The sequence below is a fragment of the Paroedura picta genome, chromosome 3 (assembly GCF_049243985.1).
Source record: "Paroedura picta isolate Pp20150507F chromosome 3, Ppicta_v3.0, whole genome shotgun sequence".
NCBI classification, from domain to species: domain Eukaryota; kingdom Metazoa; phylum Chordata; class Lepidosauria; order Squamata; family Gekkonidae; genus Paroedura; species Paroedura picta.
Window position 1 is genome coordinate 10,993,410 of NC_135371.1, and position 13,598 is coordinate 11,007,007.

Below are 13,598 nucleotides of genomic sequence, written 5' to 3' on the forward strand. Positions count from 1 at the left end.
GCACCTGGAAGCCAATACCAAGAATTCAACTTTGTAAGTGTTAAAGACTTACAAAGGCACCTGGAAGCCTATACCCAGGACTGAACTTCGTAGGTCGTAAAGATGCTGCTAGACTCAAACTTTCTTTTACAGGCATGAACCTCAACCTGGCAGGACTTGTTCTGCATAACTTCATTTATTACAAAAGGTTTGGTGTATGGAGTGCAAACGTCCTCCAGGCATTCTGGAAGGGAAAGTATAAGGGAGGCGGAGAGTGACCTCTGAAACAAGAAACAGCTGTGATATTGTACCTCTTTATTCACTACCCTAACGAGTCTCAAAGCAGCTAACAAAGGCCTTTCCCTTCCTCTCGGCACATAAAGGGCACGCTGTGAGGGAGGTGGGGCTTTGAGAGAACTGCTCTGTGAGAACAGCTCTATAAGAACTGCGACTGGTCCAAGGTCACCCAGCTGGCTGCATGTGGGGGAGGGGTGGGGAATGAAACGTGATTCGCCAGATTAGAGCCTGTTGCTCTTAAACACGACACTGTGCTGACTCTGACAGCTACTATCTGAACTCAGTCTGAGGAACGTAATGCAGGGGTAGTCAACCTGTGGTCCTCCCAATGTCCATGGACTACAATTCCCATGAGCCCCTGCCGGCGTTTGCTGGCAGGGGCTCATGGGAATTGTAGTCCATGGACATCGGGAGGACCACAGGTTGACTATCCGTGCTGTAGAGGACTTCAGAAGAAGAGCAATCAGAATAACCAGCCTAGCAGAGGCCTTCAGGGCCATGTGGGGTTTGACAAAAGCCGTCTTCCATTGCAGGTTCTTCACAACCACAGCTGCCAGGCACTGGTTCAGGACGGTGGCAGCAGCAGCAGGTAGTCCATCCGACAAAGTCAGAGAACCAGGTAGCAAAACATATTCAGCACAACTAACAGGGCCAGAGTTGAACAAGATCTGGTGATGGAGATAGACATAGGTGGCCTTGGAAGAGAAAACTTATCTCTTCCTTTAAAGGAGACATTATGGGACTAAGCTTTCAACCCAAATAAATCATATGACCAGGATTCCTTGGGATTCAAGGAGGAGAGTCAAAACAGCTCCAAGCAGGCAGGGCTGGGGAGAGGTTAGGGAGGTGTAATGCCTCCCACGAACTGAACTTCATGGATGGACCGCTGTTAAGGAAAACTATGGCAACCTTCTGATTGATGTAGTTATTAGATTGGCCATAATTCTTCATCCTGTCCTGGTTCAAGTTTTTGGTTCTGACTAGGCAGAGAAAACTGCCTGTTCCTCTCTGGAATGTAGTTTCTGAGAAGCTCTGCCACAGGACCAAAATTTATCTTATAGCTGAGATGGTCCTCCACAAGGTTAGAGAAATGGAAGAAGAGTGAGTCACTACCGGTTCTGTAAACAATTGGGTAGGGAAAGATAATGAAAGTAGCTTTTCAGAATCTGTCAGCAACTTTCAGCTGGGCTGGCTGGTCCCATGGGATGACCAGGGGGGTACAGACCCCAGGTTATTGGCTTGACCCGTAAGGGCATCAGCTTTCCCTGCTTCCAAGAGGAAGTTATTTAATCTCATTTAATTGTATGTACCCAACACAGATTTGGGTATTCCTCCATTTTTATATTTCTTCTTTAGTAAAAATATAAAAAGGTTGTTCTCTCCTTGTGATTCATTTGGGATGGGCAAAAGAACCCTAATTTGGCTGTCTGGATATCATCATTGGAAGTAATATTGACAGAGAGGCTGGAGATATACCCTCAAATTGCCTATTTTGACAAACGAATGGGTTTCTCTCCTGTGTGGGTTCTCCGATGTTTTGAAGAGTGCCACTCTGACTGAATCTCTTTCCACACTCTAAGTACTCAAAAGGTTTCTCTCCTGTGTGGGTTCGCTGATGCTGTGAAGAGGGCCACTCTTGCTGAATTTCTTTCCACACTCTAAGCATTCAAAAGGTTTCTCTCCTGTGTGGGTTCTCTGATGCTTTTGAAGATGGCAACTCTCGCTGAATATCTTTCCACACTCTAAGAATTCAAAAGGTTTTTCTCCAGTGTGGGTTCTCCGATGCTTTGGAAGAGTGCGACTCTCACTGAATCTCTTTACGCACTCTAAGTATTCAAAAGGTTTCTCTCCGTGGGGTTCTCTGATGCTGTTGAAGTCGGCCACTCTCGCTGAATTTCTTTCCACACTCTAAGCATTCAAAAGGTTTCTCTCCTGTGGGTTCTCTGATGCTTTTGAAGAGTGGGACTCTGACTGAATCTCTTTCCACACTCTAAGCATTCAAAAGGTTTCTCTCCTGTGTGAGTTCTCTGATGCTTTTGAAGATTGAACGCTGACTGAATCTCTTTCCACACTCTAAGCATTCAAAAGGTCTCTCCTGTGTGGGTTCCTTGATGCTGTTGAAGATACCTACTCTGACTGAATCTCTTTCCACACTCTAAGCATTCAAAAGGTTTCTCTCCTGTGTGGGTTCTCCGATGCTTTTGGAGAGTGCCACCCTGACTGAATCTCTTTCCACATTTTAATCATTCAAAAGGTTTCTCTCCTGTGTGGGTTCTCCGATGCTGTTGAAGATACCTACTCTGACTGAATTTCTTTCCACACTCTAAGCATTCAAAAGGTTTCTCTAATGTGTGGGTTCTCTGATGCTTTTAAAGAGTGCCACTCTTATTGAATCTCTTTCCACACTCTAAGCATTCAAAAGGTTTTTCTCCAGTGTGGGTTCTCCGATGCTTTTGAAGAGTGCCACTCTGACTGAATATCTTTCCACACTCTAAGTACTCAAAAGGTTTCTCTCCTGTGTGGGTTCGCTGATGCTGTGAAGAGGGCCACTCTTGCTGAATTTCTCTCCACATTCTAAGCCTTCAAAAGGTTTCTCTCCTGTGGGTTCTCTGATGCTTTTGAAGATGGAGACTCTGACTGAATATCTTCCTACACTCTAAGCACTCAAAAGGTTTCTCTCCTGTGTGGGTTCCTTGATGCTGTTGAAGATACCCACAGTGACTGAATCTCTTTCCACACTCTAAGCATTCAAAAGGTTTCTCTCCTATGTGGGTTCTCTGATGCTGTTGAAGATGGCCACTCTCGCTGAATTTCTTTCCACACTCTAAGCATTCAAAAGGTTTCTCTCCTACGTGGGTTCTCTGATGCTTTTGAAGACGGCCACTCTCGCTGAATTTCTTTCCACACTCTAAGCATTCAAAAGGTTTCTCTCCTGTGGGTTCTCTGATGCTTTTGAAGAGTGCGACTCTGACTGAATCTCTTTCCACACTCTAAGCATTCAAAAGGTTTCTCTCCTGTGGGTTCTCCAATGCTTTCGAAGACTGCCACTCTGACTGAATCTCTTTCCACATTCTAAGTATTCAAAAGGTTTCTCTCCGTGGGGTTCTCTGATGCTGTTGAAGACGGCCACTCTCGCTGAATTTCTTTCCACACTCTTAGCATTCAAAAGTTTTATCTCCTGTGTGGGTTCTCTGATGCTTTTGAAGACGGCCACTCTCGCTGAATTTCTTTCCACACTCTAAGCATTCAAAAGGTTTTTCTCCTGTGGGTTCTCTGATGCTTTTGAAGAGTGTGACTGAATCTCTTTCCACACTCTAAGCATTCAAATGGTTTCTCTCCTGTGTGAGTTCTCTGATGCTTTTGAAGATTGAACTCTGACTGAATCTCTTTCCACACTCTAAGCATTCAAAAGGTCTCTCCTGTGTGGGTTCCTTGATGCTGTTGAAGATACCTAATCTGACTGAATCTCTTTCCACACTCTAAGCATTCAAAAGGTTTCTCTCCAGTGTGGGTTCTCCTATGCTTTTGGAGAGTGCCACTCTGACTGAATCTCTTTCCACACTTTAATCATTCCAAAGGTTTCTCTCCTGTGTGGGTTCTCCGATGCTGTTGAAGATACCTACTCTGACTGAATTTCTTTCCACACTCTAAGCATTCAAAAGGTTTCTCTACTGTGTGGGTTCTCTGATGCTTTTGAAGAGTGCCACTCTTATTGAATCTATTTCCACACTCTAAGCATTCAAAAGGTTTCTCTACTGTGTGGGTTCTCTGGTGGGTTTGAAGACTGCCACTCTGACGGAATCTCTTTCCACACTCTAAGCATTCAAAAGGTTTCTCTCCTGTGTGGGTACTCTGATGGGTTTGAAGACTGCCACTCTGACTGAATATCTTTCCACACTCTAAGTATTCAAAACGTTTCTCTCCGTGGGGTTCTCTGATGCTGTTGAAGACGGCCACTCTCGCTGAATTTCTTTCCACACTCTAAGCATTCAAAAGGTTTCTCTCCTGTGTGGGTTCTCTGATGCTTTTGAAGACGGCCACTCTCGCTGAATTTCTTTCCACACTCTAAGCATTCAAAAGGTTTCTCTCCTGTGTGGGTTCTCTGATGCTTTTGAAGAGTGCGACTCTGACTGAATCTCTTTCCACACTCTAAGCATTCAAAAGGTTTCTCTCCTGTGTGGGTTCTCTGATGCTTTTGAAGACGGCCACTCTCGCTGAATTTCTTTCCACACGCTAAGCATTCAAAAGGTTTCTCTCCTGTGGGTTCTCTGATACTTTTGAAGAGTGCGACTCTGACTGAATCTCTTTCCACACTCTAAGCATTCAAAAGGTCTCTCCTGTGTGGGTTCCTTGATGCTGTTGAAGATACCTACTCTGACTGAATCTCTTTCCACACTCTAAGCATTCAAAAGGTTTCTCTCCAGTGTGGGTTCTCTGATGCTTTTGAAGAGTGCCACCCTGACTGAATCTCTTTCCACACTTTAAGCATTCAAAAGGTTTCTCTCCTGTGTGGGTTCTCCGATGCTGTTGAAGATAACTACTCTGACTGAATTTCTTTCCACACTCTAAGCATTCAAAAGGTTTCTCTACTGTGTGGGTTCTCTGATGCTTTTGAAGAGTGCCACTCTTATTGAATCTATTTCCACACTCTAAGCATTCAAAAGGTTTCTCTACTGTGTGGGTTCTCTGATGGGTTTGAAGACTGCCACTCTGACGGAATCTCTTTCCACACTCTAAGCATTCAAAAGGTTTCTCTCCTGTGTGGGTTCTCTGATGGGTTTGAAGACTGCCACTCTGACTGAATCTCTTTCCACACTTTAAGCATTCAAATGGTTTCTCTCCTGTGTGGGTTCTCTGATGCTGTTGAAGATACCTACTCAGACTGAATCTCTTTCCACACTCTAAGCATTCAAAAGGTTTCTCTCCTGTGTGGATTCTCTGATGCTCTTGATGATGGCCACTCGCGCTGAATTTCTTTCCACATTCTAAGCATTCAAATGGTTTCTCTCCTGTGTGGGTTCTCTGATGCTTTTGAAGAGTGCCACTCGTATTGAATCTCTTTCCGCACTCTAAGCATTCAAATGGTTTCTCTCCTGTGTGGGTTCTCTGATGGGTATGAAGACTGCCACTCTGACTGAATCTCTTTCCGCACATTAAGCATTCAAAAGGTTTCTCTCCTGTGTGGGTTCTCTGATGCCGTTGAAGATCCCAACTCTCGCTGAATTTCTTTCCACATGCTAAGCATTCAAAAGGTTTCTCTCCAGTATGCGTTCTCTGATGCTTTTGAAGATACCCACTCTGACTGAATCTCTTTCCACACTTTAAGCATTCAAAAGTTTTTTCTCCTGTGTGGGTTATCTGATGGGTTTGAAGACGGCCACTCTGACTGAATCTCTTTCCACACTTTAAGCATTCAAAAGTTTTCTCTCCCGTGTGGGTTTTCTGATGCCGTTGAAGATGGCAACTCTCGCTGAATTTCTTTCCACACGCTAAGCATATAAAAGGTTTCTCTCCTGTATGCGTTCTCTGATGCTTTTGAAGATACCCACTCTGACTGAATCTCTTTCCACACTTTAAGCATTCAAAAGGTTTCTCTCCAGTATGGGTTCTCTGATGCTGTTGAAGATACCAACTCTGACTGAATCTCTTTCCACACTCTAAGCATTCAAAAGGTTTATCTCCTGTGTGGGTTCTCTGATGCTGTTGAAGATGGCTACTCTTGCTGAATTTCTTTCCACACTCAAAGCATTCAAAATGTTTCTCTCTTGTGTGGGTTCTCTCATGTGTTTGAAGAGTACCACTCTGACTGAATTTCATTCCACACTTTAAGCATTCAAAAGGTTTCTCTCCTGTGTGGGTTCTCTGATGCTGTTGAAGATGGCAATTCTCCATGAATTTGTTTCCACACTGTAAGCATTTAAAAAGTTTCTCTCCTGTATGGGTTCTCCGATGCTTTTGGAGATGGGCACTCTGACTGAATTTCTTTCCACACTCTAAGCATACAAAAGGTTTCTCTCCTGTATGGGTTCTCTGATGTCGTTGAAGATGGCCACTCTGACTGAATTTCTTTCCACACTCTAAGCATTGAAAAGGTTTCTCTCCTGTATGGGTTCTCTGATGCTGTTTATGGTTGTTACTTAATCTCTTTCCACACATGCACCACTGAATAGGTTTTTCCTTTCTATGTATTCCTTGCTGCACACAGCTATTTTTCTTCATCCTTAGTGTGCCTCGATTCCTGGCATTTTCTTTCATATCATCATGTCTAAATCTATCCAGCATTTGCTGATGAAGTTCGTTACCTTCTTCATTCCTGCCATAGACTCCTGCTGGATTAAACAGAGAGCTCCTCTTAGCCTTGATACCTCATATGGGATGGGTGGGGGAGGCAGGCAGGTGGAGGGGCGGGGAACGACGGGCTTAGAAGGGGCCAGGGCAGCCCCCCCCCCAGACTCCGACCCCGGCGAAGCCTCCCCTGTCGGCCCCCCTCCCTGCGAGTCCTTGGCTTAGGTGCTGCGCTCGGATCAGGCCCGCCATGGCCCTGCCACGGCCTCCCCCATCTGCCCCCTCCCACGGGAGTCCCCAGGCATCAGCGCGGGGCTCGCAGCAGGCCCGCCGCATCCCTAATGGCTCCCAGGCTGGTGCCATGGCCACCGATCAGCCAGCTCACCTGTATATGCGGTGGCTCCCGACTCTGGGCCCAAGGGGCCAATTGGAAGGCACACGACTTCTGATTGTCCCCTTGGCCCCGGATTGATAAGCGGAGGGGCCAATCAGAAGGCACGAGCGCCTTACGATTGGCCCCTCCACTTGTCAGTCTGGGGCCAAGGCGACAATTCAGGGCTTTGATCCCGGACTCAGCCCACCCCCAACCCCCTTACTGTTTTATTTATACCGCTCCTTGAGCGGTTTACAGATATTATACATGTATAATACATATATAATTTTGTCACAAGTGGTCTGCTTTCCCTGTGTACACTCTCCTCGTGGGCCCACTGCAAGGCCATCACCTCTTCCAGCCTCCAAGGAGAGGGTATGTAACACATTGTAATTGCTTTCTTCTCTGCCAGGTGATTTGCTTGTGGACCAGAAATGGTACTTGTAGCTTCACCTGACACAGTTGGTGAAAGCCTGGTGACCAACATTAGTAACATGTGCAACAGTAGAAAGGGAGACATGGAAGGTCACTCCAGTATCTCAAAGAAGCACACAGATCTACAGTCTGTCAAGTCCGGGGAGGCATGGTTCTTCTCCGGCCCCCTCTCCCCCAGCCACAGGACATCTAGTTTCAAGCGACTGAGTTTCACATGACCCTACCGGAGCCATCCTGCCACTGCCTCCAGATATCACCTCCTGCCAGATCCCTTTCAGTGGAAATCCTGAGGACTGAACCTGGGATCTTCTGCATCCCAAGCAAATGCTTTGCCAGTGAGCCACAGGACCCTCCCCCCCCCCCCCCCCAAGTAAAACGACAGGCCTCAAAATGGTGTGTTGGAATTCTATGTTTTGTTTCATGACTCATCACAAAGGCAGAAATTCCCACAAATTCCCACAAATCACAAAGGCACCCATGACGGATCCTTACCCAGAAAGGCCACATTCTCAGAGTTCTCCAGCATGACTTCCCTGCACAGAGCTCTTTGGCCCGGATCCAGCAGAGCCCACTCTGCCTCAGAGAAAGAGACGGACACTTCCTCCAAGGAGAACTGGAAGATAAAGCAGATTCCCTCCTCAGAAACCTGCAGAAGCAGAAGCCCGGCTGTCCCCTGTTCATCTCGCCTACCTGGACTGGAGGTACGCCAGCTGTTTCCGCCTCTTTGGAAAGACAAAAGGTCAACCACATCTCTTCACTGCCTGTTAGCGAGGCAAAAAATGAGGGAGGGAGGGAGGAAGGGAGGAAGGGAGGAAGGGAGGAAGGGAGGAAGGGAGGAAGGAAAAGTGTTTACTTGATTGTTCCCTCCTTCACACACACCATTCCCAGGATTGTACAACCTCACCCTGTTAACACCCAACACATTTTTAAACAGTTCAAAGTCTACATAACATCATATCTCCTCATAGCTCCTTCCCACATGAACAGAAACTAAATTTCCCTTTTATTCCTGGCCCAGAGACAGATTTTCAAAGCTTTGCTGCCCCAGGAGGTAGAGGCTCTTTTATTCACCAGCCTCAATAGCTCAGCCGAGGCTTCTCCACCTCCTCCCTTTTGAGTCACCCTGACGTCCTCTTAGGGATTTTTTCTTTGTTCTTTCTTTAGATCTTAGGGCCTGTGTAGGGTCTCGGCTATCCCAACCAGGGATTCCTCTCAAGGAAGCAGCTGCGATATGTCTTCATTCATGGGAGGGATTTCCCTGCCTGAATTAGTCTAAGCTCCTTTGGGAGGTATCACAGTTAGAGGGTTGCAAATTAAGGCTATGCTGTGTGGAGAAATACTTGATCTTTCCCCTGACTGGCACTCTCTGCCCATCAAACTCACAGTGTGCCCCTGTGGCCTCCAGGCACGATGAGTCCTTCCCACCAGAGAGGGCATCTTGGGCACGCTCCACCGCCTGCACCCCCCGCCCTTCCTCAGAAGGAGCTCCTTCAGGGCTTGTAGGTTCTGTCTTCACAGGTGGTCCCAACCTCTGAAAGAGCAGCGAGAAAGAGGGGTAAGACCAACCAAGAGACCAAACATCAGCTGACCAGGAGAGTTTTCCGGAGGGATGAGAAATTCTCGAGGGGAAGAAGGGGCTGAAGGAGGCTGTCAAATCTCGCCTTGGGATGATTAACTTTTGGACAAATGTCTATGAGGGAAGCTTTAGGATAGGGCCAGAGATTGTGGCTTGAATGGGACACACCTGCAGGCAACCCCCTCACCTGCTCCGCCTGCCTCTTCTCCTCTGCCTGGCTCAGGAGGAAACCTTCGGCCAGGGCCACCGCCTGGGAACTGGACTCCGGCCCGCATTCTCTCACCCAGCCCTGCATCTCCTGGGGCAGGAGGGCCAGGAACTGCTCCAGGATCATCCGGTCCAGGATCTGCTTCTTGGTGCGCCTCTCTGGTTCCAGCCAGCGGCTGCAGAGTCCATGGAGCTGGCTGCAAACCTCTCGGGGTCCATCGGCCTCCAGGTAGCAGAACTGCCGGAAGCGCTGGCAATGTTCCCCTGAGGCTGCAGGGGGCTGGGAAGGGGTCTCTGGCACTGGGCCTGCCCAGAATTCAGCACCCCTCCCAGCCTGGGTGGGATGGGGGTTTTTGCTTGCTGCCCTGCCAGTCCCAGGTCCTCCTTGGTCCTCTTCTCCCATCTCCTGCCCCTTCTCTTCGGTCACCTCTGACTCCGTAAGGATGCCTTTATTCACTCGGCCATGAAGACAGGCTTCTCCCTGGGGGGGACCAAGACAGATAGCAACTGGTCAAAAGGAAAAGGGAAAAGACTGGAGAGCTGTTTCTGGATGGTGAATTCCATGCTCAGGAGGAAAGTGAGGATCGCCCTGGGGGACCAGCACAAAAGGGCTTCCTGTGGATCACAGGAAGGTTCGATAGAATTTTGCCGTATGACAGATGAAGTGATCTTAGATATTCCTATTGGGTTCTTAGGGAAAATTGGGGAAAGCTGAGATTTGGCTCCAGAATCCTGAAGTACAAGAACGCTCCCTCTGGGCCACTGCTGTGGGGTAGCAGACCTCCTGCTCAGTGGGAATTCTTCTGGCTTCCACCCATGCTCAGCTCTGACCGTACATCAAAGCCAACAATTAAAGCAAGCACCAGCAAGACACCAGAAGGCTGCAGGACTTCCTCCTTCCAAGGGGAACCAGCCCTGGCCAAAAGGATCCCTTGGAAGAAGCAGGGCGGACAGAACAAGTCTTTCCTCCAGAGAAGCCTCAGCCTTTCCTCCAGGCCCCGTATTCAAACCCTCCCTGACGGAAGGAAGGGAGGACCATTTTCCACATTTCAGCCTCTTTTGTTAACAAGCCTTGGACGCCTTTTGATGGCTACTCAGCATTTCGGTGGTGCCCTGCCAGAAATGGTTGCTGTGGGCGGGAGGGGGACCAGCAGAAATGTTTGACATTTGGACCAGCCAATCAGCATGGAATCGTTGTGAATGCAATTCAACAATTAACAAACAAGGGTGCAAACTGCACGGAGCTTTTATTCCAATCCCAGGTTGATTCAGTCCCTGCCCTCTACCCAGAATGCAATTTCCATTTGGATTTGGGGCGATTTAAATTTTCCTTCTGCAGCAAGAAGGGTTGATCCAGAGTGACCCTACCTTTATTGTGGGATATCTCAGACTGCTGCTAATCCTGAATATATTCAGAAAATCGCATTGTTTTGAATCTGGGCTCTCCTCCGTGGTAGAGAACCCGTGATTGGCTACAGGTGGTCATGTGACAAGCCTGCCTCAAAGGAGAAGCCCCTAATTTCTCTCAACTTCTGTCGGCCTTGGATTTTTTTTTGTGCCTTCTTTGTTCACCCCCCCCCTTCAAGAAAAGAGAGGATTTTTTCCTCCCTCCTCTGACTTATTGGATCCTCTCCCCCCTTCAAGAAAACAGAGAGTCTCCATTTGCCTCCCCCCCCTCTTCTGAGCCTCCCTAACCAGGTGCAGAACACTTTCCTGTTTCAATGGGGAGGGGGGAAGAGGAAGACCCGAGTTCAAATCGATCTGAATTCAACAGGATTGACAATGGAATAAAGAAAGTAAGTGCAGACTCTGCCAAAGACTCCGCTGGCCTAAACGACATGTCTTTCAGACAAATAAAAATACCTAAACCCCAAAAATGAACAGGCTCAAAGCACATGCTACAGTCTACCAAATTGGGTAAAGGACACAGTTGAAATTGATGGAAGGAAAAGGAAAAGAGAATATTTTATACGCATCTCATATGCACTATGCAGTTTTTGAATTTTATACACTTTACTAAATGTGTACGATTTTCTCTTTTCCTCTCTCTTCCAGGAATTTTGACTGTATCCTTGTTGCTATTTAACCCAATGCAATACAGCCCTTGAGCCCGTGCGTTTCACAATGTGTGGGAGCATATCTGAGCCAGAAGCACTTCTGTTCTGGGCCTCTGGAGTCCCTGTCTGTTCACTGGTGAACTGCTTTTACTCATGGGGGGCTACTAATGAGGCCTTTTACCCTCCTTTAAAAATAAAGTATTTTCATATCGTACAATATCTCTAATTTTTCATTCTACAATACTTATAACACCTGCCCAAATGTTAGATTCCTTTAACCTTTCTGGTTCCTTGATTCCAACGCAGGTAGAAGTTCCCTTCCTCCCCCCAGCCCCCCTTACTCATCTCAGTGATAAAAATTCCAGCTTTTTTCTGTTTCTTTGCTGGGTTGCCAGCTCCAGATTGGGAAATCCCTGGAGATTTCAGGAGTGGAGCCTGGATGGGATTGGGGAAGAGAGCAACCTCAGCAGGGATTCATGCCATCGATTCCCCCGCCCCCAAAGGAGCCATTTCCTCCCAGGGCAGTGATCACGGTCGTCTGGAGATTCATGGTTTCCAGGTCCTGCCTGGAGGCTGGGAACCCTCATTCATGTGGAGATTACCTCTGCAGCAAAAGAAGATCCGGTTTGTTCATTTTACCTCCCTTGCACTGAAAGAGGGATGAACTAACAGGAACAAGAAGAATGCCCATTAGAAACCACGAGAGATGCTGGAGGACCCATTGGGAATAGACACCCTGTGGGGTGGGTGAAGCTGAGAGAGCGCTGATATCACTGCCCGGTCAGAACAGGTTTTTCAGTGCCCAGATTAGAAGTCTGCACTCCTAACCACTGCACCAAACCGGCACCAAACTGAAAGAGGGATGGACTAAAAGGAACAAGAAGAATGCCCATTAGAAACCACGGGAGATGCTGGAGGACCCATTGGGAATAATGGCAGGCAGGAGTGTTTCCAGTGGGCATTCCTCGCATTCCTTTTGCTCCATCCCCTGGAGGACACCGATTATCGCCCGCCCGCCCCCCATTTCCCAGCGGTGCAAAAGTGGTGCCCAAAGGGTTGCCAATCTGCAGGCGGGGCCTGGAGTTCCCCAGGGATTGCGCCCGACAAAGCCTCTGTGCCCTGGGAAGAGAAGCCGTCCGGGAGAGCGGGGAGGCCACGGGGGCTCCGGGCTTCTCCCAGCAGGCGCGGCCCAATGCACCCCCTCCCTTTGCAGGTGTCCAGCGCTTACCCCCAAGGAGACCCCCTCCTTCCTTCCCGGCATGGGGCTGCGCCATGGCCGCTGCGACTGCAAATCCAGATTCCCGCTCCGGAAGCCAGCTCCCCCCCCCGCCCGGCCCCAAAGGAGCATCTAGCCGGGCCTCTCTAGCCGGGGTCTCGGCGGGCTTAACCCTTTCCGTGCTGCAGAGGAAGGCGAGGGGCTCGTGTCCTCAGGGCGGGCGGGGGGTCCATGGGGCAGCGGGGGAAGCAGCAGGGGATTCCCGCGTCGATGCTCTGCCCACCCCGCAGCCCCCCAGCCCGCGATGCATTTTGGTAGGAAAAATCAGAGGTATCATTATAGTTTGGGGAAAATGTGTCTTGACAGTAGTATGAGCAAAAAGGATCGAAGGATGTTAGTAGACTGAATACAGCGTGACTCAGTGAGTAAAAAGGCAAATGAGATTTTGGGGTTTATCAAAAGGACTACAGTGTCCAAATCATGTGAGGTGATGGCACCACTTTACTCTGTCCTGGTTAGACCTCACCTAGAGTACTGTGTTCAGTTTTGGCCACCACAATTGAAGGATGTAGACTAGCGATCCCCAACCTGTGGCCCGCGGACCACATGTGGACCTTTGACTAATTGGAGGTGGGCCCCGAAGGACACCTTCTCCCCCCCCCCCGGCCCTTTACAACACACTTTGGGTGTCCTTGTCTCCCATCACTCCCAGATGGGACTATCTCGTTGCAGAGAAACAAGCTCGGGGTTCCCATTGATTTGTCATTGTCATGAGTTAAAATTTCCATGAAAATAAAATGTTCCTTATGTTCATTGTTGTGGCGTGTCTGTATCTTATTTTGAAGGGATGTTTAAACATTACCAAGGCGATCAGAGAGCGTTAGGGAAGTGGTTGAGAGTAGAGGAGTAAACTACCCCCCACCCCACCGGGCCTCAGTAAAATTGTCAAGCGTTGAGTGGTCCCCGGTGATAAAAAGGTTGGGGACCACTGATGTAGCCAATCCGGAGAAGTGCTGGCAGTTGCAGCCTCTCCCCCACCAGGAAGCCATTTGAGAATGCAGGCCCCGGGCAGCCATCTTATGACTTGGATCAGCCTCCAGGACCCATTTCCCCACAGGGTCCATCATGGTGACTTTGGGAGGGGGGGGGTAAAAGACGGACCTAGATGACTTC

The 13,598-nt window shown here is 48.5% G+C and overlaps 1 protein-coding gene across 1 annotated transcript; it reads right to left on the minus strand.

Annotated features, from left to right (window-relative positions):
- Positions 1 to 279: 279 nt before the first annotated feature.
- On the minus strand, positions 280 to 12,678 carry LOC143834433 (uncharacterized). Its single transcript, XM_077331269.1, is given in 10 exon segments — positions 280 to 2,748; positions 2,989 to 3,159; positions 3,923 to 4,126; positions 4,191 to 4,550; positions 4,673 to 6,605; positions 7,862 to 7,982; positions 8,060 to 8,130; positions 8,753 to 8,900; positions 9,133 to 9,633; positions 12,438 to 12,678. Coding segments are annotated over 10 exon segments (4,020 nt in total). The 5' UTR covers positions 12,558 to 12,678; the 3' UTR covers positions 280 to 2,357.
- Positions 12,679 to 13,598: the final 920 nt, after the last annotated feature.